The following is a 27,395-nucleotide window of genomic DNA, read 5'->3' as shown; positions in this document are numbered from 1 at the left end:
GGGTACTCTTTGTCCCTCTCATCCTTCTCTCCAGAACCCCAACACCAGGGGCTGGGAAAGGAAAAGACATTTAGCTAAGGGGGGGGGGCACAGTCTCTCCTCTCCAGTCTCCCAAATAACGCAGCTACAGATGGACCCTCTTGGTCTATGGGTGGTTTTAGTCATGGTGACAGTACCCCCAGAGTCCTGGTACCACACACAAGAGGCCAGCGGCACTTCTCCCATCCACGAGGCCATACAACCCACCCTCCATCCTGCTGTTGCTTTTCACAGGCATGGGCCTCTTTTCCCCAGAGAGGCCAAGAGAAGGGCTCATTGCAAACCTGTGGGAAACGTGCCCAGGCCTTGCCATCCCAGTGACCTCCAGAATTCCTGCCACACACTCCCCAGTACCCGGAGCACCGCGTAGCATATGAACTACAGTGTAGCATGTGACCTACAGCACAAAGGCTCCTGTACCTCCTCTGACACACCCAGCTACACTGGCTGCAGTCCTGCTCAGTCAATCGTTATTCCAGTTTAGATGAGATGGGTGAGAGAAGAGCAAATTTATAAACGCCATCCATGACCAGTAAGAGCTCTGTAGCCAGTGCGGTGTCTTACACACACACACACACACACACACACACACACACACACACACACACTTATAAGCAAAACGAGGCCCATTGTGATATGAGCTTTTATAACCCTACTTCTTTCGTCTAATATATTATGAACCTTGGCTTGTGTCCTTCAAATAACGGTCTACAGGCTGGGGAGACGGCTCAGTCGGTGAAGCGAATGCCATGCACCCGTGTGTAAAAACAAAAAGCTGAGTGTAGAGGTGTGCCCCTATAATCCCAGTGCTGGGAAGGTTGAGACAGGAGGATCTTTGTGGCTTGCTGATCAGCCATCCTAGCCAAATCTACTATCTCCAGGTTCAGTGACAGACCCTGACTCAAAAATAGAGATGGACTGAGAAAGACACTCAATGTCCACCTCTGAGACACACACACACACACACACACACACACACACACACACACACACACGATCCAGAAAAATCATCAGAGACTAAACCATGCTCTAGGGTCTACTTCTACCATAATATATCAAGATCCTGAACATTCAAGCTTCTCAAGCTGGCCCCATTATAAACAACACCGTCAGGTCTTACATCTTACCCTAGGCAGATGTGCAACCACCAATTCCCTCAAAAGGGTTCCTGCTGAGATCCTTGCTGACTCCGAAGTTTGCAGAACATGGAGGCTTTTGAACCCTGACTCTCAGTTTGTGAGCAGGGAGTGGAAGAAGAATTAAAACTAGAAAACCCAGCAGCCCGAGGAGAACCAGACTCCAGGAGTGGTACCTGGAGCTCACTGATGGAGACTTCAAATGCCAGAACTGGACAGGACAGTGCAGAATGTGGTCCAGTTTCCCTGTGTGGGGTGTGTACTGATGCTCTGAGAGAGGCCCTGAGGAAGGTGGTGAGGTCACTGGAGGATCTTCCCAGCAAAGCCCCGTGCTTTGCTTATGGTAAGCCTTGCTCAGGGCCCTCAAGAATGGAGCTGCATACTACCCTTCCCTACCTCCAAGCCGAGCAGGAATGGGAGAAAGCTGGTGGATGCTGGGCTCCCTGTGGTGGCCACACACAGGGAAAGCAGCAGCGGTAACCTGCAGGACCTCCTGTGGCCTGCCAGGCCTACCCCAGGGTCACTTGAAGCATGTCACAGAGTGAGCATGGAGAAGTACTGTGGCTCTGCAAGGGCTGCTTGCTCCCACATACACAGAAAGTATCGTATTCGTGTCTTTTCCAGATGTAAACTCCAGGTTTCCCAAAAGATAAAAAGTGTGCTCCACCCTGGCAGGAATTAGCACGCAGTCCACCTGATGAGGAAGAGATGGCTGATTCTGTCGGTTCCGCACGGGAGCTCCACACCTGCCTTTCCTCATCACTCAGAGGCAGGCGGCCCACGATCACTCCAGATTCTGATGAGGTAAATAGTGGGGACATTAGTGCAAATGATGACTTTAGGTTGAAGCCGAGACACACACATCAGTGAAGGGGGCGTGACGTCAGAACCCGTTCCTTTCCAACTTTCTTCCCATAAAGCAAGATTCACTCTTCAGATCTGGGCTAGGACTGCACAACCGATCTTACTGTGTTCTCCCAGTAGATGGCACTACCTTGTTTTAAATGTGGCTTTAGAGGAGCCTGAAAACTCAAGCCGGAGTCAGACCTGGGGCAGAGCCAATCTGAAAGAGGACAGTGACAGCAGAAACGGCCAGTGCAGCCGTCTGCCTTTAAATCACACTGGGGAAGCTTAAGACCTCCTGCATGTCATTTGTAACGAGTCGCATAGCCCCGAAGGCCGGCATCACCTGCTCGTTCCACACATACAGTCTGACTGGGCCTGACTTCTCGGGAGCGATCGGGACATTGTCATAACTTAAAGTGCCCACAAGATGGCGCTGCTGCACGAAGGACAAGATGCTTAAGAAATTCCGAATCTGAGTGAGGTATCCCAGACTCAGAAAGACAAACATGGTATGTACTCACTCATAGAAGGATACTAGATGTGGAACAAGGATGACTGGATTGCTACTCACATCACCAGGGAGGCTACCTGGAAAACAGGACCCCAAGAAAGACACAGGGATCGCCCAATGACAGAGAAATGGAATGAGATCTACATGAACAGCCTGGACATGAGTGGGGGTAGTGAAGGGCGAGGGTCGAGGGAAAGAGAGCTTGGGTGAGTGGGAGATCCCAGCTGGATCAACAACAGAGAGGGAGAACAAGGAATAGGAGACCATGGTAAATGAAGACCACATGAGAATAGGAAGAAGCAAAGTGCTAGAGAGGCCCACAGAAATCCACAAAGATACCCCCACAACAGACTGCTGGCAATGGTCAAGAGACAGTCCAAACTGACCTACTCTGGTGATGGGATGGCCAAACACCCTAATTGTCGTGCTAGAAACCTCATCCAACTACTGAGGGATCTGGATGCAGAGATCCATGACTAGGCCCCAGGTGGATCTCTGGGAGTCCAATTAGCGAGAATGAGGAGGGTTTATATGAGCGAGAATTGTTGAGACCAAGGTTGGATAAAGCACAGGGACAAATAGCCAAACAAACGGAAACACATGAAATATGAACCAATGGCTGAGGGGTCACCAACTGGATCAGGCCCTCTGAGTGGGTGAGACAGTTGATTGGCCTGATCTGTTTGGGAGGCATCCAGGCAATGGCACCGGGTCCTGTGCTCATTGCATGAGTCGGCTGTTTGAAACCTGGGGCCTATGCAGGGTCCCTTGGCTCGGCCTGGGAGGAGGGGACTGGACCTACCTGGACTGAGTCCACCAGGTTGATCTCAGTCTGTGGGGAAGGCTTTGCCCTGGAGGAGGTGGGAATGGGGGACGGGCTGGGGGGAAGGTGAGGGGGGCAGGAGGGGGGAGAACAAGGGAATCTGTGGCTGATATGTAGAACTGAATTGTATTGCAAAATAAAAATTATAAAAAAAAAAAAAAGAAATTCCGAATCTTACAAAGCAGTATGAAGACTTGCTGTGGCAGAGAGAACGAACAGGTGTGTTAATTAGTCTTGCAAGCTGATCTCTCAAGTTTGTGATTATATTTCCACGATGTTGCTGCTTCTGCTGCTACTGTGGCTACCATCTAGTAAGGGGTTTCTGAGCACCAGGCACTGTGTTGTGCGCTTTACAAGCATGGCTTTATCCAAAGTTTACTAAAAGCCTTCTGGAGAAGCTCTGCGATGTCTCCAAGAACATGTGTCATGGGGCAGCCAGAGACGAGGACCTCTTGTACTTTCTCAGAAGGACTGACAGTGATTCAGTTCTGGCCGTACCCACAATAGTGAATGGTCTGGCTTATCTGTATAAGAAGCAAACAGTTCCTTTCCCCATTCTGAGCATCTACTTTGTGTCAGGCGCTGGTTAACGTGCTGAGGGAAAGGGAGTACAGAATCAGAGAAGGCCCTGCTGCTAGTTCTGAGACCAGAGCAAACACCGGATCAGAGTAAATGGTATAGGAGGGCGAAGAGAGCTGGGGAGAAACGACCCATGTGGGGCATTTGAGGAGTCCGTGGTAAGCAAGACCACCACCCACAAGGGGCTCCTGAGAAGCAATAGTTAAATGTTCAGGGATGGACAGCAGTGAGCTATAGGTCTTAAATATATCCATTACAAAATTTAAACTGAGGCAGGAGAGTTGATTCATACCTGTAATCCTAGCGCTCAGAACACCAAGGCAGGAGGATTATGGCAAGTTCAAGGGCACCCCAGGCTATAGAATGAGATCTTCCCCCCCCCCCCAAAGCAAGGAAGAGAGGGAGGAGGAAGAATAGAAGAGAGAGAGATACAATTAATTACATGCACAACAAAACCAACCTTTAGAAACTCGACCCTTCCTTTACATATCTATCTTACCATAGCTATAACACCAGTGGTGGAGTTTTCCTGCAAATAGCCAGAGAGTAAATATTTTAGGCTGTGCAGGCCTCAAGTTTTCTGTCACAGCTCTACAGTTCTGCTGTTGCCAGACCCAAGCAGCATAGATGAGTGAGTGTGACTGTGTTCCACTAAAATGTCACTTGGGAAAACAGTATTGGGTTAGGCTTGGTCCCCAAGCAGTATGCAGAGTCTAGACTGTAGCATTTCAAGCGGACACGCTCTGCACTTTTGTGAGCTGAGCTTTGATAGCTTGCAATGGCCAAGGTCTGGATGTCAATGCCACAAAATAAGCAAAAGGACCAGCAGGGTTGCTCCCATGTCCCGCCATACTCTACCCTCACCCTTCCCACACTCGCAGCCCCCAGCCCCCACCTTTAAGACCTCTCCTAATGCTTCTCTGAGAGGACTCCTGACTTGCCAGGTCTGCCTGCTGTGTGACAGTTTGTTTATGATACAATGTTTCCCACAGTATAATCACACCCCATTGACAATCCCGAGCAGCCTTGACACTCGGTAGCCAATGGAGCACAGAGCTGAGAAGCACGCTGTGGGTATAGGCTCAAGGTCTGACTGCATTTATTCCACAGGCTGGTGAGACCAACTAGCCACCAAGCAGAGCCTACCAGGGTGGCATAAAGTCTTGAAAAGTGGTAGTGTCCACAGATAAAATCCTTGCGTGTTTTAGTTGTCTTTTGCAATGAGAGCCCCTTGCTAAGAGAAATTACCCAGTTCCCGTAATGTGCAGGTGAGTCTTCGATCACCCCCCTTGCTGTAACCAGATCCCAGAAACAACCCCTTCCATCAAAACTGAGCACTGGAAGGCAGTTTTCCGCCACTGGCAACTCATCTAGACCTGCTGCTGTTCACCAACAGGTGAAGATAGGCAGGAAACTGTCCCAAACTGTCCTTCCCTGGGACAGCTTCCCTCGTCAACGTGGTGGGCTATTCTTTTGAATGACATCTGAAACATCTGGGGGTCACACACACTTTAGAATGTTTCCCTAAAAAAAAAAATAGCATCTTCACGGTGCCCATATTGGTATTTTAATTTTTTTAAATCTTTATTTTTATGTGTGTGGGTATTTTGCTTGCATGTATTTCTGTATACCATGTTGCATCCAGTGCCTTCGGAGTCCAGAAGAGGGTGTCAGATTTTCCTGGGACTGGAATTGCAGATGGCTGTGAGCCATCATGTGGGTGTGGGGGATTTAACTCAGGTCCTGTGGAAGAGCAACCAGTGCTCTTAACCACTGAGCCATCTCTCCTGCCCCATATCAGTATTCTTTACTCAAACCTTCTCCCATCCTGCCTCTAATCCATCTCTCCTATATCCAACACACCTCTACCCAATCTTTCTTGAAAAGCTGGGCCAGTAACTTTTCCACAGATTTTTCTACTTCCCCTTTGGAGCTTGCATCCACAACCTACCTTCCGCTAGAGCACAAGGTTCCCATTAGGGACAACGTGTGAATTGCTCACCTTGAAAAACTCTGTCCAGAAGTGGTCCCAACTTGACCAATGGATAGAGCCCTGACAATACCTCTGGGCCATCTACAGATATTCCCTTGGGCCTACATAAAGCACAAGCACCCTGAAAAAAAATCCCTGTGTAGACCTGACCTCCAGCCAGGATGCAGAACCCTCACTCTGACAGTGCATCGCATCCTTCAGATTGTGTCAGGGAGCCTGGCCAGAGGTCAAGGATAGGACCAGAGTTCCTCTGGCTAGGTCAGCTTCAACAAAGACTGGTTTTCACTTGATGTTCATATCCACAGATGGGCAATCCAATTCCTGTCACATCAATATGCCCAAATGCAAGAATGAGATCTATGAAAATGTATTCCAACCTTTGAATTCAGCAAAAGTAGAGCTGCAGAGCTGCCCATGCTGTTATCAGCACGATCATGTTATCGGCTGTGGGTTTTCTAAACAGAAACCTTGATGTATTACAACAGCAATATAACTCAGATCAGTCTAGCATCCCTTCCTGGATGCACTAAGTGGCTTGGTCTCCAAGGAAGGAGGATTTTTCATGTATTTTGTTACCTAAAAGAAGCCCAGAGTAAAATTTCAGTCCCTAAGATGTCATGCGATCATTCCCTGGGCATTACAGAGAAGTAGCCACGTCCTTGGCAGGTCGTGGGCCCAGCACACACCCTCTGAAATGAGCAGCTCTGGGCCACATATCCGCAGGTGAGACGGCATCTCAGGAGGAGTAACCTGTGGTTAGAGGCTTAGAGGTGGTGGCGATGAACCATCTCCAGCACCAGAGTGGGTAGTTGCCAAGCTATGGCCCAGAGCTGAATGATGGTACCCTGAAACACTCCCTAGACACAATGTGTGCCTAGAAGCTTGATGAAGAACCAATTTCCATGTTCCCCCAACCCCAAGACCCTTCCCCTAAAGAAATCAAGGAGAAAGAACCATAAAAACTGTATTTTAATGATACAGAAATAGTACATGGTACATTTCTTTCCACAGCAGCACTTCATTCATCTCTAAGTTTAACAAAATTAAGGCTAAATCGGAGCATTCTGAGAGTAAGGGACTGTTTTATGCAATGTTACTCATGTTTTCATAAACAAAAGGATGTTCTTCAGGCAAAAAAAAAATGTTGAACATGATACCAGAAAAGAAAATGAAATACAAAATGTGTTCCTTTGGGTCAGCCTGATAATAACCATACCCCCAGGGAGTGCCAGTGGGATTTTATTAAATGAATGCTTCCGGTATGAGGGCAACTCTCCAGAGTTAACATTCCGCAGCACAAGGCTATTTCATACTATGAAACCAAAGACAGTTGTGTCTCCAGTCTAATCCCTTTGGAATAAATAACTAGTGAAAGTCAACAGTATTTAAAAGCACAAGAGAACTGTGCGGAGGCCCGTGGTGCCTGGAAGGATCATCCCTGCATCAACAGCCCTTCTCCCTCAAGTCTGTTAGGAAGAAAATGCGAACTAAACTGTGAGGAGACAGAACCACAGCTGCCAGGACAGAGGTCAGGACCCTGTGGTACTCGTGAGCACAGCACTGCCATTTAAGGCCAGCAGCAAGGGTTTATCCCCATTCCCCACTGTCCACTACTCCTGACCAGCTCTGCTGCTCAGCCTCTCACCACATCTGGACTCAAGAGAAACCCTACAGGCTTTAGAATAAGACAAAGCATAGCCCCGCCCCCCACCTCCAGCCAGTCCCCCACCCAATAAGACAACCGACAAAAGCTCCCACGGGGGCTTCATTCCCTGACAAGAAGCCACACTCTGACATCTTTGACAAGAGGGCCAATGCCCAGCGCCACAGAAGCTTGCCATCATGCCAGCCTTGTCCTCTGCTATGCCGGGCAGCTCACTGCCTCCTCCCACCCTTTTTGTTCATAGTATCCACCTAACATCTTCTTCTCCACCCACCCCAGCTACATTCGGAACTAACCAATTATTTCACTGATGAAGAATTGGGGCTGGGGCTGGAATCACCAAACCCAAGGAGGCAGTTTTCAACCACAGGTCTGCTCAGGAGCTACCTACTCTAAGAGGACACGCTATGACATGAAGATCTGTTATCCAGTGTGTGTGTGTGTGTGGGGTGAAGGTAAAATCTTCCCATGAATTTAAATGTTTACATTATTAAGCAGTAGAGAGAAATAAATTCAGTGATTTTTCCCTTCAACATGAGAGTTTTGTCTATTTCTTTGGCTCCCAGAGCCTCTATTTCTATAGAAATAGGGTGGAAGGAAATATCCAAGTAAGTACCATCAAATATCCCCTAAGACTTATGTATATTCCAAAGACTGTTAATCGCTATAGGAATAGAGGGCTGAGGTACACGTACCAAATGCACTTATTATCTAAGTTCACATGTAAACACAGATAAACAGTCAATACCCACTTCTGCACACTTACATTGTTTGACCCCATAGTCACAGAAAGAGAAAGGGTCTTTGAAGCCTTCCAACCTTATGATTCTATACACACTGGACACTGGGTTCTGTTGCTGGGCTTCTGAGCTGAAATTTCCTACCTCCAACAGGAAGTCAGATCTATTAGGCATGGTCTGGAACCTTGACAATTTGCCCCGTTTTCCCCTATCCAACTGCACAGTCCAACCCCTTCATCATAAAGAGCAAGAACCTACAGCTCAGGAAGTCAAGGTGTCGTCTGGCTACAGAGCAAGTGGTAGAGAAAGGACCCAGTTTTTTTGTTCCTCAGTCCTTTACTTCCCTGCTACACTACATTGTCTCCGAAACTGGTCCCCAGACAGGCTTGTCACCACACCTAGGCTAAGAAGTCATCAACAGATGCTCTGGTGTTGAAATTAGGCAGTAAGCTGTATGACAGCAGAAAGCAAGCCTCATAGGCCCCATGCCATATCCTAGCCACCTAATAAACGTCCAATAAATACTTGCTGGCACGTGTTCACCAAGGCCAAATACTGTATTTTGTACTCCTGTCTCAGTGTAGGATAATGCAAACAGATACAAAATTATATAGCTGCTTGCTAAAATCCAGCCAGGAGGGCTGCTACTCCTCAATTTATGAAAATGCCACATTCAGACACCCAGAGAGTTGACAAGCTCCACAAGAGTCAATCCTTTGTCCTCCTCTGTGCTCAGGAGGGTGTGTAGGAAAAAGAATGAGCCTGGCCATTTACCTAAGCATTTGGCAAACATATAATAAAAAACCCTAAGTTACTCTGAGGATAAAATGCATAGCAACTATCAAAAGCTGCACTATACAGGTACCTATTTCTGTTTTTCAAAGCATTTGCCCCATCTTAGAAAACATTATCTTGGGAATTGAGTTGGACTCTCTATGAAACTGGCAGTGAGGAGCTAGACATTTAGCTTAGGTATTAAAATGTGCCTGGTCCCCTTCCCTCTCCCTTTGCCCATGCCCCTGATTCTCCATACACAGATACAGATTTACTTCAAGGTAGAGAAACATGAATTTTTTTTGTTTGTTTTGTTTTTTTTTTTCAAGACAGGGTTTCTCTGTGTAGTTTTGGTGCCTGTCCTGGATCTCGCTCTGTAGACCAGGCTGGCCTCAAACTCACAGAGATCCACCTGGCTCTGCTCCCCGAGTGCTGGGATTAAAGGCGTGCGCCACCACTACCACCTGGCCGAGAAATATGAATTCTTATATTTTCTATTTGTAGCTATGGATCATAAACCATGTTGTAAGTAAGATGATCCTACTATACTATCATCTTGATAAGGAAAAGGATAATCAAAACATTTTAAAAGGCAATGGGAAAACAGCACAGAAAACCTAAGATTTAAATTAATCAACAGGCACACATCTGCACCACCTAGTGCAGCCCTATTACCCCCGCAGCAAACCAGGCTCTGCTGGAACCAGAACCGAGGAGGGACTATCCAGAGGGACAAGAAAGCATGAGGGGATGCTCCTGCTGGCCTGTGGTCCTCAGGCCTCCCCAGCCACTGAAAGTGGGCCCTTCACTGTGTGCCCCCACTCATCCACTACTGCTAAAGAACACAGTGCTGCTTTGAGAAAATCTTGCTACAGATTGCCTACGGACATGGTCCTGCTCACTCACAAAGTGCCACCCCAACTTTGGAGGCACTGTCAAACAAGCTGTGAGTCCTCTGCTCTGAAAGCCAAGTAGCTAGTCTCTCTTGACATGGATTTTTGCCTCCATTTCTACAATGAAAACAAACAAAACCCGCGTTCCCTCATCTCTTTCACTGTTAAACCAGTCTTGCCTATATACAGATTCATGATCATTCCTCAGTTAAACCTTTCAAAGTCACACTAACGGCCTCACTCAATACACACTTATTACAGGGTGACTGGAGTCTGGGTGGTCAGTCCGCAAGCCTCAGACCCTATTCTGGCCACTCTCACCCGTCCCAGGGTGATGGAGGCAAGGTTAGACCATAGCTGGAGGTCTTCACTGCCATCTAGTCATGGCCTCACCACCAAGCCTAGGCACTCAGATATACAAAAGTCTGTGCAGAACTTATGTTCTTTTCTATTGCAAAAGTACAAAGATTACAAGATGGAAGAACTTTTGTGCCTTATGATTTATAAAGCTAATACACACTAGCAAAATGGAATAATAAAACCAAGGAGCAAAGTGCCTTTAAAAATAACAGCAAGATTTATAAAGACTCTCTTTTGACATTAAATATTTTATAAAGCCATATGCTACACATACAACACCTTCTCTGTCTTTTTGTAAGGTTGAAATATTATTCCAGAGAGACAGCAATACCACAAAACAACACTCAGACAACAAACACCCCTCAGTGCCGGCTTGTATACTTTAGTTCTAGTGGAGAGCATCCACCGTGGTCTATGCACACACTACACGCAGTGCTAAGACGACATCCGTCTTCTAATTCTTCAGTCAGGAGGAGGAAGCTGTCACTAACATTCCAGTTACACAATGATATCACTGCCATTATTTCAAGTCAAACAAAAGTGACATCAATGAGTATAAGGCTCTCTGATCAAATCAAATCACAGTCTTACTTAAATTAAGAGAGGTTCACTTAAATTAAAAATAAAATAATTTATTTGCAATGAGAATTTTAAATATCTAATACATCTTTTCAGGAAAATGTTAGTAATGTCTCTAAGCCAACTTTATTTTCTCTGGACCATGTACCTATATAAGAATATATTATCTACTTACCACTCCAGTCACTTCATAAATCACTGTGCCTTGTTCCATAAATACTTAAGAGCTCCTACAGAAAACCTGTTAGGTAAAGGCTGTTACCATGACTGAGATGCTCCAATTGCTATGTACCCTAATCCTCCAAGATGACATCAAAAACAGACATTTTATAACAAAGTCACTCATTTATCTCAAAACCAGAACAAATAGAAAATAACAGCATGAAAGGAATGTCAGCATGTTCTGACCACTGCTGCAGGAACACAGAAACTCGGCAAAACACAGACATGCAGGAAATCAGCACTAGGTAGGAAAAATTAACAATTAAACTCAGCACACCTTCAATAACTGGAGTAAAGGGAGACTCTTAATAAAGCCGTATTATTTCTTCCTCAAGGCAATCAATAGCTACAAAAGAAAAATGATTTCATATCCTTGGTCCATAAGAAGAAATATTTATTTACATCCTCAATGGACTAAAAGATGTTTCGGATGTCACAATTAAAATTGTATGCTTCCAAAAATATCATATCATCAATGCAGTTAACTTAAAGTTTCAGGTATTAATAACTTCATTTAGACTTCTTAAAAAACCAACACAAACATACTTCCTAGAGTGCAAAATGCTTCTTATTAAATACTTCAAGAACACAAAAGCAATTTGTTTGGAAACACAGGAATCCTTTGCTGAAGGGCCATCATCACAAAAGACACCCATTGCCGGCAATGGGCACCGGACAGAACCGCCAGCTAGAGGAAAACACAGCGCTAAGCTTTGTGCTCGGTCTCTGCCCATTTCAGATGACCTGTTATTTGTACAAGCTCATGGTTGGACTCTGGTACATGCACATGTATGCATCACAAAGAAGTCTGCGTGCACAGCCTTGAATCCTTCTGGAATCCAAAGAGTGCAGGTCCTCCAGAGACATCTTCAAGTACTCTCCCACTTCCGGGCAGGGTGTCACTTGTGGAATGTTGAAGCCATTCTGACCACCTAGGAAGAGAAGAGCTCTCTTTAGGGCAGCAAACTTCAAAGTCCTCTGGGTACCCTGTCCCCCTATAACAATTATACTATCCTAGAATTTAGTGAAGACTGAATCCCAAAATCAGGGGGGAAAAAAAAAACACCTTTGATTTTCAGTTTCTAGAATTATAGTCTCCATTTTGGCTTCTGAGAGGGCTCAGCAGCCAAAAGTGAGTAAAACTGGTAAAAGGACATATATTTAGAAAAAGCTGCAGCCCTGATTTGCAGGCTGCTACCCATGTGTGCACACACAGTCTTGGCCCCTTATACTTTTATGTCCCTCCCAGATACTAGCAGCCTTACACTCTTTTCCACAAGAATATCCAATTTTGAGCAAATTTAGTAATTGCACACTACTGTTTCCCTAAGTTTTAAGAACATACTTGCACACCTCTAGCACGGTTTGTTTATATACTGATCATCAGAATAGGCATGTGCTCTGACGATCGCATTTGCTCTCCCAAGTGCTTTCCCAAATGTCATGCTGCTAACGTTAACTGGGTGAAGCACATGCAAGGAGGGGTGGGCTGTACCCTCAGGCATCTGAGAGATGAGGAGAGATGGAGAACTGTCGGTCTACAGCTTGTGCCTCTGGTTATTAGAGAGCCACACCAGAAGACCTGGGGGACTAGGGCTTGGGAGAATAGCTGTAGAGAAAATGGGGCACTCAGGGGTACTGTGACCAAGACCCCTCAAGGTCCTGGCACTCAAGTGTGTACTAAGTAATAACTAAGCTTCCTAAAAACAGCTCACTGGGTAAAGGTTTCTTCCTGAAATGAAATGCATGAGATCAGGAAGACTGAGTTAAATACAAACGATGCAACCTTCACCACCTTCAACTTTAACTGAGACAACAGAAAAACAGGCATGATTTCCATGACCAAGTAGTCCCACAGAGCTTAGCATTTATGTCTTCAATAAATGCCTACTACGTTAACAGCTTAGATGCAAGATTGTAAAACATCGGTAGCGAACTTCTGCCCTCCGGGGTTCTCCCATTGTGCTGTAAGCCTGTATTTAAGACCTCCTCCCTCTTTCAATAAAAGGCATTTAAAAAAAAAAAAAAAAGAAAACAGAAAAAAAAAATAAAACATAAATGCCTACTATACTGTATACAAAAAGGAAAGAAGTAGAATTTTAAGATTGTTCTTTTTTCTTTTTGAGGTGGGACAGCCTGAAACAGGTTCTCACTGTGTAACACAAACTGGCCTCTAATTCACAATCCTCCACTTCCCAAGTCTGGGGTTATGGACAGGACTCTTTAACAAACCTGTCTAAGGGCCAAGACGTCACAACATTGTTTCTTAGTTTGAATAGCAGAATTACTAATACTCTTTGAAGATTAAAATCTGTAACACTATGATATCCTTCATAGAAGTCTCTCACAAAATACCCTATTACTACAAACAAGTACTCTCACTAGGAAGCACCTCACCCCAAAAGAAAAGTTTTAAATACCATCTCTATCAGCCATGCTGTCAAAGAAGAGCCAGGCAGAGTCATCCTTCCCATACTTCACAAAAGCAACATAGTGGCTCGTTTCTATGCAGAGAACAGCAAATAACTCCATCTTCTGACAGGGGATGCAGCCATGTCTCCAGTCCCAGTCAGGTAAGTCTTTGGGAAGTGATACTGGGTGATATGTATGATTCAACCTCCTGGGATGGAGGTGAACCTAAAATAGATCATGAAGAAAATGTCACACATGAGCTAACGCTATGTTTCAAAGGGCAGACTCTAATCCTTTCACTGACCATCACATCTCTTAAAAACAGTCAAGTACTTCACACACACACACACACACACACACACACACACACACCAGCAGAAGAGACATGAGCAATAACATTTATTGTGAATGTTTAAAGTGCACTTTGACTCTGAAAGGCTTTCAAACCCTGCAGTGTTCTGGACTATCAGTAGCTGATTGCTGCAGGGCGGATCCACCAGTGAGTTATGATTACCTGAGTGCTGCAGGTCTTACAGAACTGCTTGATCTTCCCTGCTGAGATGTCAGGGTCATCATAGCACTCTCTACACTCATACATTGCAAGTCCTCCACAGATGCGGCACTGCCTGGGAGCTACCGTATGCAGAGAGGGAAGGAAGAAGCCTTTTAAAAATATATTCTGTCATTAAAAATAAAAGCTATACTTTGAAAACAAGAATGCAGTAGGGGTGCAGGGAGAAGGACCTAGCCCCCTCTGACCCTCTTTCATTTGGATTTTCTTCTATTTAATATTTTTTAAGAACATTTTTTTTTTCAAATAACTGTTTTGTTAACCTATTCTAGAATTGTTCCTCTGGTCATGAAATGTCCAAAGAGACCAAGAAAGTATAAAGAAGACCGATAGCAATATGATTGTAAATAAGACAGTAAGTGACAATCATTGATTGCCATTATGAACTTTCTCTAACAGTTTCATGTCTGAATATTTATGTAACTGTGTGCACCCAGGAACACATGTATCTCAAGCATCTCTCATCTAGCCTCTCAATGCTTTCCCTTCCATTGACTACCACACACATTGCTTTGACATGTGTTGTCCTCAGACCTGTGGGTTTTAATGGTAGTACATGTATTGTTTAGATATATAATCCAATTAACCACTTCCCTCTTATTAACATTTACTTGTCTCTAATTTCTTGTCAGATAATAAGTAATTTTGCATTTAAAGTGTTTATTTTTACCTCTACTTTTTTTCAGAATAAATTCTCAGCACTCAAATTATTGGCTTAATATGCCAAGGTCTTCAGATACTGAATTACCTACCAAAAGTACTATAACTAATGAAAAGCCCAGGCCAACTATTTCTAAATAAAACCTAAACAAACAAAGGACTGTATACTTACTGTCTTCAAGCAAATCTGTTATATTTAATTCCAGAGAAGGAAAAATTTTTTTAAATAGCTTAAAGTCTTTTCCAAACCGAGGCATCTGGATAATCAAGCATGACGGTGCCTTAAAAAAAAAGAAAAAAAAAAAAGACAAATAGTTTTAGAAATCAAAGTCCTAAGTAGCTGGGTACTCAGCTAAGTGTAGTGCTTACCTAGCATGTCCATAGCCTTGAGTCCTATCCCCTGTAACTCATGGAGGAAACTCGTAAGAAACAAAAAACGTTTCCCTATGAATTTGAAACAGTCATGGCTGTCAAACCCAGCAGTGCTTTTACCAGTGTTGCTGGCCCATGAAACAGAGCCCACTGTGAACGTGCAATGTGAATGCAGAGCAGCAGCAAGCTACAGAATTTCCAGACTTGATGCTACCTATACATCAGCAAAGAAGTAAGTAAAATACCACCTCAGAGATGAACATGATAAAAACAGACCACAGCATGCACTGCAGAAATTATACATTCAGACAGTAAAAGAAACTTTTCTATCACATTCAGTAGCAAACCTATACAGAAAAATTTACCGGCATTTTATCTCTTAACAAAGGGAGAAAAGTAACATTACCTTTGACATGTTTAGATAATATGTGTGGGTAAAATGACAACTAAAAACATAAACATGTATGTGTATGTTTGGTATTAGGCTACTTTAAAGTTAAAAATTAGCTTTTTTTTCTTTTGGAACCCAAATCCAAAACATTCCAACTTAAGCTAAGGGGCTTTCTTAAAAAAGAACAAAGTTGGAACATCATTTTTTTAAAATGTAGTTTCTTCAAACTATTCTTGCTTAAAGCACAGTGAGAGCTGGGTGTGGTTCAGTGGGGCAGCACTTGGGTAGTGTGTACAAAGTCCTGGATTTAATCCCCAGAACTGATAAGAAACAAAATAAAGTAACAATAAAATCCCAGTTAGAATCACTAACCTCAGCAAATTTCAGGTTGCTGTTGATAAAAGACCATTCTAGTAACTGCTGAATTGTAGGAACTCCAACTTTCTCATTTTTTTCCATAAAAATTTGATAGAAGTTACAGTCTTGAACTTTTTGACCTGCTGATCTAGGAGCATGAAGAAAGAAATGCAATAAACTATCTATTAAATGCCTGACTCAGTATATGAAACCATCTGACAAGACCTGAGAATACGATACCAGAATGCTGATGTGTAGCCTTGGCTTGTCCAAATGCCAGGTGAAAGGCAATGATTTGGATGAGATAATTAAATGCACTTATGCAGAAGATCTCGTAAATTATTTCTTCTGCCTTATGTATAAATTATTCAAAAGTTCTCTTTGCCATCACAAGAAAAATGTAAAATAATATCCCAGTCAAGAAACACTATATGAACAATAATCAATTTGATTTCTCCCTCCAAATCTAGAAAGCAGCCACTGCTTTAAAAAAAAATTATTTTTATTTTATGTACATTGGTGCTTTGCCATGGTTGTCAGATCCCCTGGAACTGGAGTTACAGACAGTTGTGAGCACTGCTTTTAATGACTAGAACAAACACTTAAATGCCTCAATGACAGACTCTTAGACCTAGAACAAACTTTCTTATTCCCTAAAATAAAGACCCTAGATGTAGGGAAGGATAATTTCCTAGCGGTGTGAAGCCCAGGGACCCTAACAACTGTCCTCTAGCCTTTCAGTCACCAGGTGCTCTTTAGATAGTCACCCATTGACTTGACAAATACAGGGAAACCGTCTACAAACACCCACCATAGTGAAACACGTGTCCAACATCTCCCTTCCCTTACCAGCTTACTAGTAATCCTTAAAACTAGTTCTACTAAGAAGATTGTTTTTTAATCTTTCAATTTACTACTTATCTTTTTTTAGCAGTGTCTGGGATTAGAATCACCTTGTTTAAATGTATATATAGATTTCAAGAATTTTAGAGAAAAATATCAGCAAAACCTCTGTAATTCAGAGAGCACCCTGTAGTGATCTTCAGCTTCCCTAAGCAAACTATGTCCTGAATTTACAAAACTTAAAATCTGGTAACAAGCTAGAGCACCCTTGAGAACTCAAAGCTAATAAGAACAGATTATAATCCAAGAAACCAGCAGTTATTCTAGAATAACATTATTTTTTTCTTTTTTCTTTTTCTTCTTTTTTTTTTTTTTTTTTTGGGGGGGTTTGAGACAGGGTTTCTCTTTGTAGCTTTGGTGCCTTTTCCTGGAACTCACTCTGTAGCCCAGGCTGACCTTGAACTCACAGAGAGCTGCCTGCCTCTGCCTCCTGAGTGTTGGGATTAAAGGCTTGCACCACCACTGCCTGGCTAGAATAACATTGGTTGTTGATAACTACAAAAGCTAAAAAGTTATAGAAAAAATTCTTTCAATATGTACGCCTCACAGTGGGGGCAGGGGCTATCTCTGACTCTTTTGCCAGCTTTTGGGACCCTATTCCTCCTACTGGGTTGCCTTGTCCAGCCTTAATATGAGGGAGGTGCCTAGTCTTCATATGCAACTTGATACACTATGTTTGTTTGATATCTGTGGGAGGCCTGTTCTTTTTTGAGTTTTTGTGAGTTTGAGGCCAGCCTGGTTTACAGAGCGAGATCCAGGACAGGAACTAAAACTACACAGAGAAACCCTGTCTTGAAACCCCCCTCCCCCCAAAAAAATTTTAAAAATTGATTGCTTCTTATTTTTCTTTCCTAAAACATAAAATATTCTCTTTTCTATATGCTTAAAGGAATACAAAAACGTTGCTGGTTTTCCCATGATTACTTTTTACATGGCTAGATTATAAATTCTTTTGTGAATTCTTTGTAGACAATTTTAGGATTTTTCTAGGCATATATAAAACAATTACCAACTCTGACTTGCTAATAAGTATGTACACCCAATGCTTATGCATCATGTCAGTTCATTTGTTAGAGACTCCCAAAGAGTACCAAACTTGAACTGTGGTACTGTCCTTGCCCACAAATCAGTTTAACATGGGTTCAAATCGCATCGCTTAGACACAGAGGTAAAAGAACTCATCAGTGTTGGGCTATTAAGGAAGTGGACAGCACACTCCTAAGGTGTTCACCAGAGAAACCAAGACTGAAATTGAGAGGGCTCCACCAGACTGTGACCACTCAAATGACCTGGGAAGCTCAGACATTTAGAACATCTCACTAAGACCCATATCACAGTAAATTCGGGTATTCTTTCAACACGGGGAGAAGGAAGAGATTAAGTTACTAAACTGAGAACTAAAGAGCTAATTTAAGGCTGACTTAGCTCTGTAAGTGATGGGAATCCAAAAACAATGTTCCCACGTTTTTGTTGTTCTGTTTTTAAATTCAGTTAGAATAAGATTCTTTTTAAACACTGATGAAGTATCAGTAAAGACTTCATTCCTACTGAGCATGGCAGTGGGAAAGAAGGTCTATTTCCCTAATGTTCCCAGACAGCTTGAGAGTTACCTGATTTTTAACAATGGTTCAACCCTTAAAATATCATGAAACAGGATATTTAGAAATTCTTCAGGATCTAGGAGAAAACAAATAAAAAAATTAAGTAAATCACAGGGAAAGTTTAAAAACCATTCTACTCTTTATGACAGACACATTTCTACAAGAAATTAGTTTCATTCACTCAGTATTATTTCAATTAAAAGTTTAGTTTTTTTCAAGTTTTCCTGACAAGAGAAAACTTTTATTTAAAGGTTATAATAAAACATTACTTTTTCATTTTGTTGTCATGTTGCCCCGTTTAATAGAATATACTCATCCACACAGAGTGAAATCATTTTTATGTCTTTTGGGGGGTTTCAGTAAAATAATACCTGCTATATGCTCTATTTTTCCCTTTATTTAAGTAATAGCCACGTGTATAGATATCACAGCTAGTTATAATATACTGTTAACAAACTCAAAAGTCAGAAGTTGAATCTGAGCAAATTCTTCAGTTGTGAGTAGACGGAAGTGCTGGCCAGCTGTTCCACAGCCCCTTTCAACAGGAGCACAGTCGGAAACTGAGTGCTCAGGACACCCCTCGCCATAGGAAGAGAAGCAACTCCAAATACCACTGCAGGTGACAAGGAAAGCCCTTTACTTAGTCATCTGCTGTAGAACCAGCCAGCCTTTTTTTGTTTTGTTTTGTTTTGTTTGTTTTTGTTTTTGAGACAGGGTTTCTCTGTGTAGTTTTGGTGCCTGTCCTGGATCTTGCTCTGTAGACCAGGCTGGCCTCGAACTCACAGAGATCCGCCTGGCTCTGCCTCCCGAGTGCAGGGGATTAAAGTCGTGCACCACCACTGCCCGGCAGCCAGCCAGCCTCTTAAAGAGTTGTTTCACCAGCACATCCACTTTAGAAGAATCACCAAATCAGGAGAAATATGCATATCACATAGAAAAGAAATTTTTTCATTTATTTTTGCAGTGCCTAGAATGAAACCCAAGGCCTCTTGCATACTCTACCACTGAGCTATATCCCTAGCCCTCTCAAATAATTCTAATTTAAAATTAACCCTCTAAACTAAACAGGTATATTTCAGGAAATAATTTAGCATATTGTTGAATAACATACTTTCAAGTTATTTTCAATGTATGTATTATAAATTAAAAGGGTCACCTTTTTCTTCAGAGGTAAATCCTGATGCAGCCTCAACTTTTTCAAGTATTTTCCTCAGTTTCATAATTTTTGTGGCACACACATATCCATATCTACGTTGATAAAAATGAATTAATTGACACTGGCACAGTGAGTTATATGACACATCTTAATAATCAAATACTTCTCATTCAATTATAACATGTTAAGCCAACAACAGATATGGCATTTATTTTTAAGAATATAATTGTAGGCTTCTTACAGAACTTTGAAAAGTCAAAGTCTGAGAACCAGAATTGTTCCCAGATCCTATTAAACACCTCAAAAATAACTACCATGTACTAATACAATTCTGAACTTTTTGTTTGTTTGTTTTTTTCAAGACAGGGTTTCTCTGTGTAGTTTTGGTGCCTGTCCTGGATCTTGCTCTGTAGACCAGAGATCTTGCTCTGTAGCCTCAAACTCACAGAGATTCACCTGGCTCTGCCTCCCGAGTGCTGGGATTAAAGGCATGCACCACAACCGCCTGGCCAATTCTGAACTTTTTAAAAAGACTTGGTGAATGATTTTTAAATGGCATTTGCTTATTATATTAAAATATTTATTTTACAAAACAAGATGTCCAAATTTTAGGAAGTCCTTTTAATATGCAGGATAAGAGACATGGAAAAGGGAATTGATGATACTAAAAATCTATAAAGTCTTACCCAGTCAACATAATTAGGACATTCTCTTGACTACAGGAGACTATGGGCTTAAAAGAGCAAGTCAGAGCCAGCTAATCACACCATGTACCTGCTTTTTAGAGTGACTATTCACTCACTTGTTAGCTCTTTGCAATCAGCATACACTAAACACCTACCACTTATGTAATGATATATGTAGGGCACCAGGAATACAAAGGGAGAAGATTAAAAAAACAAAACAACAACAAAAACAAACAAAACAGGGTCTCTGCCTGTGGGAAGCTTCCAATAGAGAAAACAAAACCTCTGTCCAAACAATAGATAGAAAGTTTGCAGACACAAGAACTATATCTCAAATCTCTGGGCTCAACTGATCTTGCCTTAGCCTCTTAAGCTATCAAGTGCTGGGATTACAGGTGAATACCACCATGCCTGGCAAGATGCATCTTGGTTTCATAGACCATCTGGAACTCTTTCTTGCTGCAGAGTGGGTAACAAAGTATGATAACTATGATTCTGGACTGGTTGGGCAATAGCATGCAAAGAACACTGACCAATAGACTTACAGTGTTCTAAAAAGAAGGCAGGCTGTGATAGCATGCCTTGTAGTTAAGATTTGACCTGTACTGTTCTAGTGTCATTTACATAGGGAAAGAAAATCTCAAAGTTTAAAATTTGTATAAGACAAATTAACTAATGTGAAAATCAAAGCACATAATTTAAAGGATAAGGTATTTGATTACAAAATTAAGGAAAAAAGTATCTAGAGAAATTTGTTCTCTTTTAATTTACTTTCTTAGTTATATGACATAGTAGGTCATTTGGAATACTCTTTTATTTCCATATTTTGTTCTTCCTTAAATATATTAATTTTTATTTTCATTGTTAAGAAAAGTATATCACAAAATTTCAATTGATCATAACTGGACTTTAAATTGTATAGTTGTTTTCTATGTTCCTATCTGTTTCATGACCATTGGCTAACCTAACTCTTCATCACGTAAATGTCTTGTGATGTTATCACACATCAGCACTATGTATCAAAGTCTTCCTTCCCACATGATCTTCTGTACATTTACAACTCACCTTAGTAAAGGAGTAGAGGAAGACCTAAATACAATCTTTTAAACAAACAAAACACCATATTACTTTAATACACCTCATCGGTTTCTAGTACAGAGTGTCATTACTAACTTGTAATGCATGATACCAAATGGTTCACATCATTTCATAGAATGCACTAAGTTCTATACACTGTTCAGACTTAAGAAAGAAATAAACAGAAGAAGAAGAGTAAAGGTTTTAAAAAGTTGGTATTTCATGAGAACTAATTTCTGTTCTTTCTTTACTATATGGGCACAGAGCATAAATTAATTACTATACAAGAAAACAGCAAACAGAACACCAACTAAAGACAAAACATATGTCTTCTACTTACATTCTCAGAGGATTAACTATCTCTGTCCTTAGTAGCTCTTGAGTCTCACTATAATACTCTACATCATTCTTTTCTTTGGGTCTAAGTAACACAGTGTCCAGGGCAGAACTAAAAGCAAATAAGCTGCAAAATAAAAGGAACATTTTCCCTCATGTTAGAAACGCAATAATATTTGAGAAAGATTCTTAAAGGAGTCAGAAAGGAAAAAGAATAGTGTAGGGAACCACTGGCATAAGAACTCATCAGACAGCACAGGCTGTGTTCAGCCATTACTGCCCAGAGACCCTGAAGGTCTAGACCAGAAACACCAAGACTACACCACACACGTGAAGGATAAAAACATGCCAGGGAATGGTATGAAAGAAACTTGTTTGCATAAGCCAAGAGAGGCCTGGAAGTCAGTCACACAGAGACAACATGGGTAGAAAGTTGGAGATCACTAGTTAGGGCAAATCCACATAAACACATAAGATATGTGTTTCCTTAAAATAACTTGTGAGTGACTAGCAACAGAAAATTGCTAGGATCAAAGAAAATAAAATTTGACTAAAATTAATTTTTATCGGGAAAATATTACTAAGGAATATTGTAGTAATGTTATAAGGTCTGTTTGTTTAATCAAAAGTATTCCACCAACAGAAGACCCACCACCTTTATTCTGTTCTCTACTTTTAAAATTCTACCATCCATGCTAACTTCCTGTCTCTTGTGGTAGAGAGCTAGCAGAGCCACTTAGTTTAACTGGCAGTGGCTCTCTATTCTTGGTTCAAGCTTCACAGCCTAATGATCCTTGTCATATTAACTTGCTCCACTTTAAGAAAAACTACACAGAGGAGGGTAACAGTGATCCCATGGAAAATGATTTTGAATATAAAGAATTTTTATGATCCTCTCGATATACTAAAACATGCAGCACACAATGCCTATGGCTGACCGCAGGTTCCTTGGCATACAGGCAATCATACTACACTGGAGGCAGATGTCCTCAGAGTATCTGTTCACAGGGACCACTGCTCCTACTCATTATTCACTGCAGTGTTTTATATTAGTGCTGTGGATCTAGTTTAGGATATGAAATTCTTTAGCTACCAAGGACCAAATCTGTGATCTTTCCCTGACTCTGTTAGTTTCTCTACTCAAAGGCACCTGGTACCTCCTTTCACATACACACACCTGCCTGTCTCCCTTCTCCCCCCATCCAGCACCATACACACACACATACACACACACACACACACACACACACACACACACACACACACACACACACTCACACACACCCCTACCTATCCCCTCCCTGCCACAGCACTATCTACACATATACACACACACCTACCTGTCCCCCTCCCCCCCACAGCACTATACACACACACACACACACACTTACACCTACCTGTCCTCTCCTCCCCACAGTACTACACACACACACACACACACACACACACACACACACACACACATACACACTCCTACCTGTCTCCCTCCCACACACAGCACCATCTACATACATACACATACCTACATGTCTCCCACCTCCCCGACACAGCACTATCTACACCTACTGCAGAAAACAGGAACTCACCAGAATAAAGTTGAGTCTAAGTAACAAGAATTGTAATGGCCCTGGATGCCTTTTTTCTTTCCAATCATTATCTCTAAACCTTCCTTTTCCATTCTTGGTGGAGTATTTTCTTCTACTACTTCACTTAAGTAGCCTCCAAATGCTGAAAAGATAAAAAAATGAAAACAATTATTTTAAACCATGATATTATATATTCATATACATGTACATATATGTATCATTTAAAGTATATTTTGGCATCCTCTGCAATTTTTTTTACTTTAGTTAACTGCTATTTATCTAGGCTTATAAAAAGGCTATTATTCACTTTCAACATTACTCTCTTCATACAGAATTTAGAAAACTAAGTCAATTAAGCACCCATCAAATAAATATTTTGTTACTTGTCCAAAATGTTTCATTTTCAAGCATAAAAAGAAAACAAAATTTCCAAAGCACTTTTCAACATTTAGAAAAATGTCTTTCATAAAGATGGTTTCTCTGTTTTCTCTTGCATGGCTCTCTCTCACTATTGCTCAGAACTGGGAAAGGCCAGCATCAGCAAGCTAGTGACAAGTGCTGAGAAGAATAGTCCTCCATCTGTCAAGCTGACTACATTCCCAGAATGTATCAGACTTCTTCATAGGATATCCTGAATGAAGTATTTAAAAAAGATGGTGAGGGGGAAATAATGCTAAAAGGGCCACATTTCATTTCTACCACCGATACTGCCCAAAATTAAGTGTCCATAATCAATAGAAGAGAAGAAAAAGCAAACCACTACTTTTCACTCTTTAGATCCTAAACACTTTTCCTGACTTCAACGTATCTCCTCTTAGGACAACTTTCTTATGCACCAAGTAACAATCTTTACCAACTTAGAAACTTGACATTCATTGGCAAGTGAATCATTTCAACACTGTCACCCTCAGATACTGAAAGGCATCATAAACAGTCATTCCAGATAGGTAAATAAATTGAAAGTATCCAAATACCTAAAGAATTACACCTTTCAATCTGATTAGGAACAGGCTGCAAGGACGCAAACCTAGAGTCGGGTCTGCAGCTCTTCAGTTTCACGAACAGCGCCTTCTTCAGGGCACAGGTGAAGTAGCGCGTGCCCCTGAAAGTTCCATCAGTACAGCCTGCACACTCATCTTCCTGAAAAAGAAAGGCTTTGGTATGTGTTACATGGCACCTCGCAAATAAAGCAGAGAACAACTATGGAGTTTTCACTTTCTCTGAATTCCTTTTTCAAATCCGTACTGCACAGAAGAGCAAAAGGGACTGACTAACTGGCCCTCAGCTAGTGGTTTAAGAAAACAATTCTTCAGCTCACTGGGAAGCACTTGATGCATTTCCTTTCAAAATAGGCACTTAGAACTTCCCTGTTTACTGACTTGCCCTCAGCCATTTCAGAAGTATTAAAATCAAGGGGCAGGAGTAGGTAAATTATCTAGTTCCTCACAAGCAAGAAAACAATTGAAAACCATATTTAGGTAATAGCTAAGTTTATTCAAGTTCCCCTCCTGCTTATGAAATATCACACAATATGCTTTTTTAATATTCAAAGATAAACCTTCCCCTCTCCCAAAGACCTCCAAATATGATGATGAGCTTTAAAGTCAGTCCCATCCCTCAACTGACTCCCACGGGAGGAGGCTAAGGAATGAGAAGAAGGCTGGTGACAGAATGCTTTCTTTGCTGCCTCTGTTTGCATGTGGAGGCTAAATAGTGCAGCCTCAAAATCAGTCTATTCCTTGATCACAGACACACATGAGGAATAAGGGGGCCAGAAGCCTGGGGAATGCAAAGGGTGAAGCCAAGCAACACTGTAGAAAATGTTTCCTCTACTACTGGCTTTTTTTTCTTTTTTGACAAATAAAACGATTTCCCAAAAATTATCTAATAGGGGGAAAACCTAGACAAAACCTCATGCAGAAAAGTTGTAGATTTTAGATCAAAATAAATTACCAGTTCCAGTCCAGCTAGCACATCACTCAGCCCTGGAGGCTGGCCAATCCAACGGATAACCCCATAGAACGGGGGGTTCTCTTTCACTTCAGCTAGCGAGCCCACCTCCAGACCGTGTGCATTACCAGAAGAGATGGGCAAGGGTGGACTCTCCTGGACAGGTGTGCTGTTCAGCTCCCCCATCACAGACTGCACTGATAATGAAAGCGGGCTGTGAGCAATGCTGCCATTGGTATTGGGCATCTTTGTCAGGCTGAAGGGTAAAGAGTGAAATCTGTTCTCGCTGGATAAGGAGTTCATGGAAGGAGGTTGTGGTGGAGATGATGAATGTCCAAAGTCTGGAGACAGCTCTGTAAGTGACTTTGCAGGGTCTTCTGCAACTATGAAAAATTGTCCTTAATTAGAAAAAGTTGTTCAAGAACACTAAATATGCCTGCGTCTCTAAAAACAATCCAAAGCTCTAGTCTAACTGACCACATGACCCCTCTGCAAGTCTGCTCACAACACTGTAAACACACTGGCTCTGAATAATGTTCTTGTTTCTCTTCTTTACCTCCAAACGTTTGTCTCAGTAATCTGGCACCCAATTGCTCATCTATGCCTGCTCAGTATCACATATGTTATATTCTTTGCCCATAATATGACTAAGTTAGAAATTAATATGAACATAAACAACAAGTTAAGTAACAATTCTAAATAACTCATGGATCAAAGAAAAAAAAGTTTTAAAAATAAAGAAAAAAGACACCGGGTATGGTAGCATACACCTTTAATCCCAGTACTGGGGAGGCAGAGGCAGCCTGTGAGTTCAAGGCCAGCCTGGTCTACAGACTGAGTTCCAGGATAGGCTCCAAAGCTACACAGAGGAACCCTGTCTCGAAAAACCATAAAAGAAGGAAGGAAGGAAAGAAGGAAGGAAGGAAGGAAGGAACGAAGGAAGGAAGGAACGAAGGAACGAAGGAATGAAGGAACGAAGGAACGAAGGAATGAAGGACAAACGAACGAACAAAAGAAAGAAAAGAGAGAGAAGGAAAAGAGAGAGAAAAGAAACCAAAGAATAAAGAACATTTGTGGAATACAGGTAAGTAATGTTTTTACAAGAAAATTATTGACAGCTTATTTTAGAAAAAAATAAAAAGCTAGGTATTAATTAACTCACATATAACTTGGTATATCAGAAAGAAAAAACAAAAAGAGAACAAAGATTAATGAAAGAGGGAAAAAAAGAATTAAAAAACTTAAGTCAAAATAAAACCAAGAAATAACTCAAGAAAACAAACTTCCAGTAAAGAAAACAGCCAAAAGTTGTGACTAATGCAGCTGGCAGGCAGACACTGCTTCTCAGTGGAAAGAACGACCTTTTTAATAGTGTTGAGATAATCAATAAGACATATGTTTAAAAACATTAGGGGCTGGAGAGATGGCTCAGCAGTTAAGAGTGCTGACAGGTCTTTCAGACATCTGTGTTTGGTTCCTAGCACTCACATAGCAGCTCACAATTGCCTGTCACTTCAGTTCCAGTGGATCTGATTCCTTCTTCTAGCCTCTGTGGGCTCCTGCATGCATGGGGTACACATGAACTCACACAAGTGCAAGCACACACACACACATTAAATTAAAAAAAAATTAAGCTGGGACTAGGAATATACTAGGAGCTTTCTGGGCAAGTGTGAGGCCCTAAGTTCAGGTCCTAGCATGGTAAAGCAAAACCAAACAATAACAACAGACCAATAAACCAGAATCTTATTCATACTCTGCAAAAGTCAGATGCAGATAGCATAAAAAAAAATGTGACTGGCAAATGTGTTTAGAATACAATACAGAACAATGTTCTTTATGACTTCAAGGAAGAGAGTAATTAGATGTAAACCCATAAGGGGAAATGACAAATAGCATTTGACAAATAGCTGGTTAAAATTAAGAACCTATTCATGAAAAGGGGCTGTAGCTGAGAGTGGCCTTGAGCCAAAGGAGATAACTTCAATAAATGGGGGGGGGGGGACAAAAGATATGAAAAGGTAATTCACAGAAGAAACTCGAGTAACCAATAAACCAATGAGAAGATCCTTGCCCTTACTAGTAAACAGGTTAAGTGAATACCCAAACCAACATGAGATGTCATTTCAAAAGCTATGGATCTTAAATGTACTCTCATCCTTTGTCAGAGAATCTTCTC

General features: G+C 41.8%; 1 protein-coding gene across 4 annotated transcripts in view; it reads right to left on the bottom strand.

The window, feature by feature from the left end:
• Nucleotides 1-11,530: 11,530 nt before the first annotated feature.
• Cyld (CYLD lysine 63 deubiquitinase) overlaps nucleotides 11,531-27,395 on the bottom strand; it is a 47,857-nt gene continuing 31,992 nt past the window's right edge. For 3 of the 4 annotated variants that reach the window (XM_059264528.1, XM_059264527.1, XM_059264526.1), the window contains exons 7-17: nucleotides 25,220-25,599; nucleotides 24,241-24,406; nucleotides 23,267-23,408; nucleotides 21,685-21,807; nucleotides 19,582-19,673; nucleotides 18,435-18,501; nucleotides 15,937-16,069; nucleotides 14,974-15,082; nucleotides 14,085-14,203; nucleotides 13,579-13,795; nucleotides 11,531-12,090 (exon numbers count right to left, since the gene is read on the bottom strand). In XM_059264528.1, coding sequence (XP_059120511.1) covers nucleotides 11,906-12,090; nucleotides 13,579-13,795; nucleotides 14,085-14,203; nucleotides 14,974-15,082; nucleotides 15,937-16,069; nucleotides 18,435-18,501; nucleotides 19,582-19,673; nucleotides 21,685-21,807; nucleotides 23,267-23,408; nucleotides 24,241-24,406; nucleotides 25,220-25,599 — 1,733 coding nt within the window. In that variant the 3' untranslated portion in view covers nucleotides 11,531-11,905. The remainder of the gene's footprint in view (nucleotides 12,091-13,578; nucleotides 13,796-14,084; nucleotides 14,204-14,973; nucleotides 15,083-15,936; nucleotides 16,070-18,434; nucleotides 18,502-19,581; nucleotides 19,674-21,684; nucleotides 21,808-23,266; nucleotides 23,409-24,240; nucleotides 24,407-25,219; nucleotides 25,600-27,395) is intronic. The other variant, XM_059264529.1, reaches the window with a different exon arrangement.

The sequence above is a fragment of the Peromyscus eremicus genome, chromosome 5, assembly GCF_949786415.1.
Source record: "Peromyscus eremicus chromosome 5, PerEre_H2_v1, whole genome shotgun sequence".
Taxonomy (NCBI): domain Eukaryota; kingdom Metazoa; phylum Chordata; class Mammalia; order Rodentia; family Cricetidae; genus Peromyscus; species Peromyscus eremicus.
The sequence above is the reverse complement of the archived record's forward strand: the minus strand, read 5'-3'. Positions and strand labels throughout refer to the sequence as shown.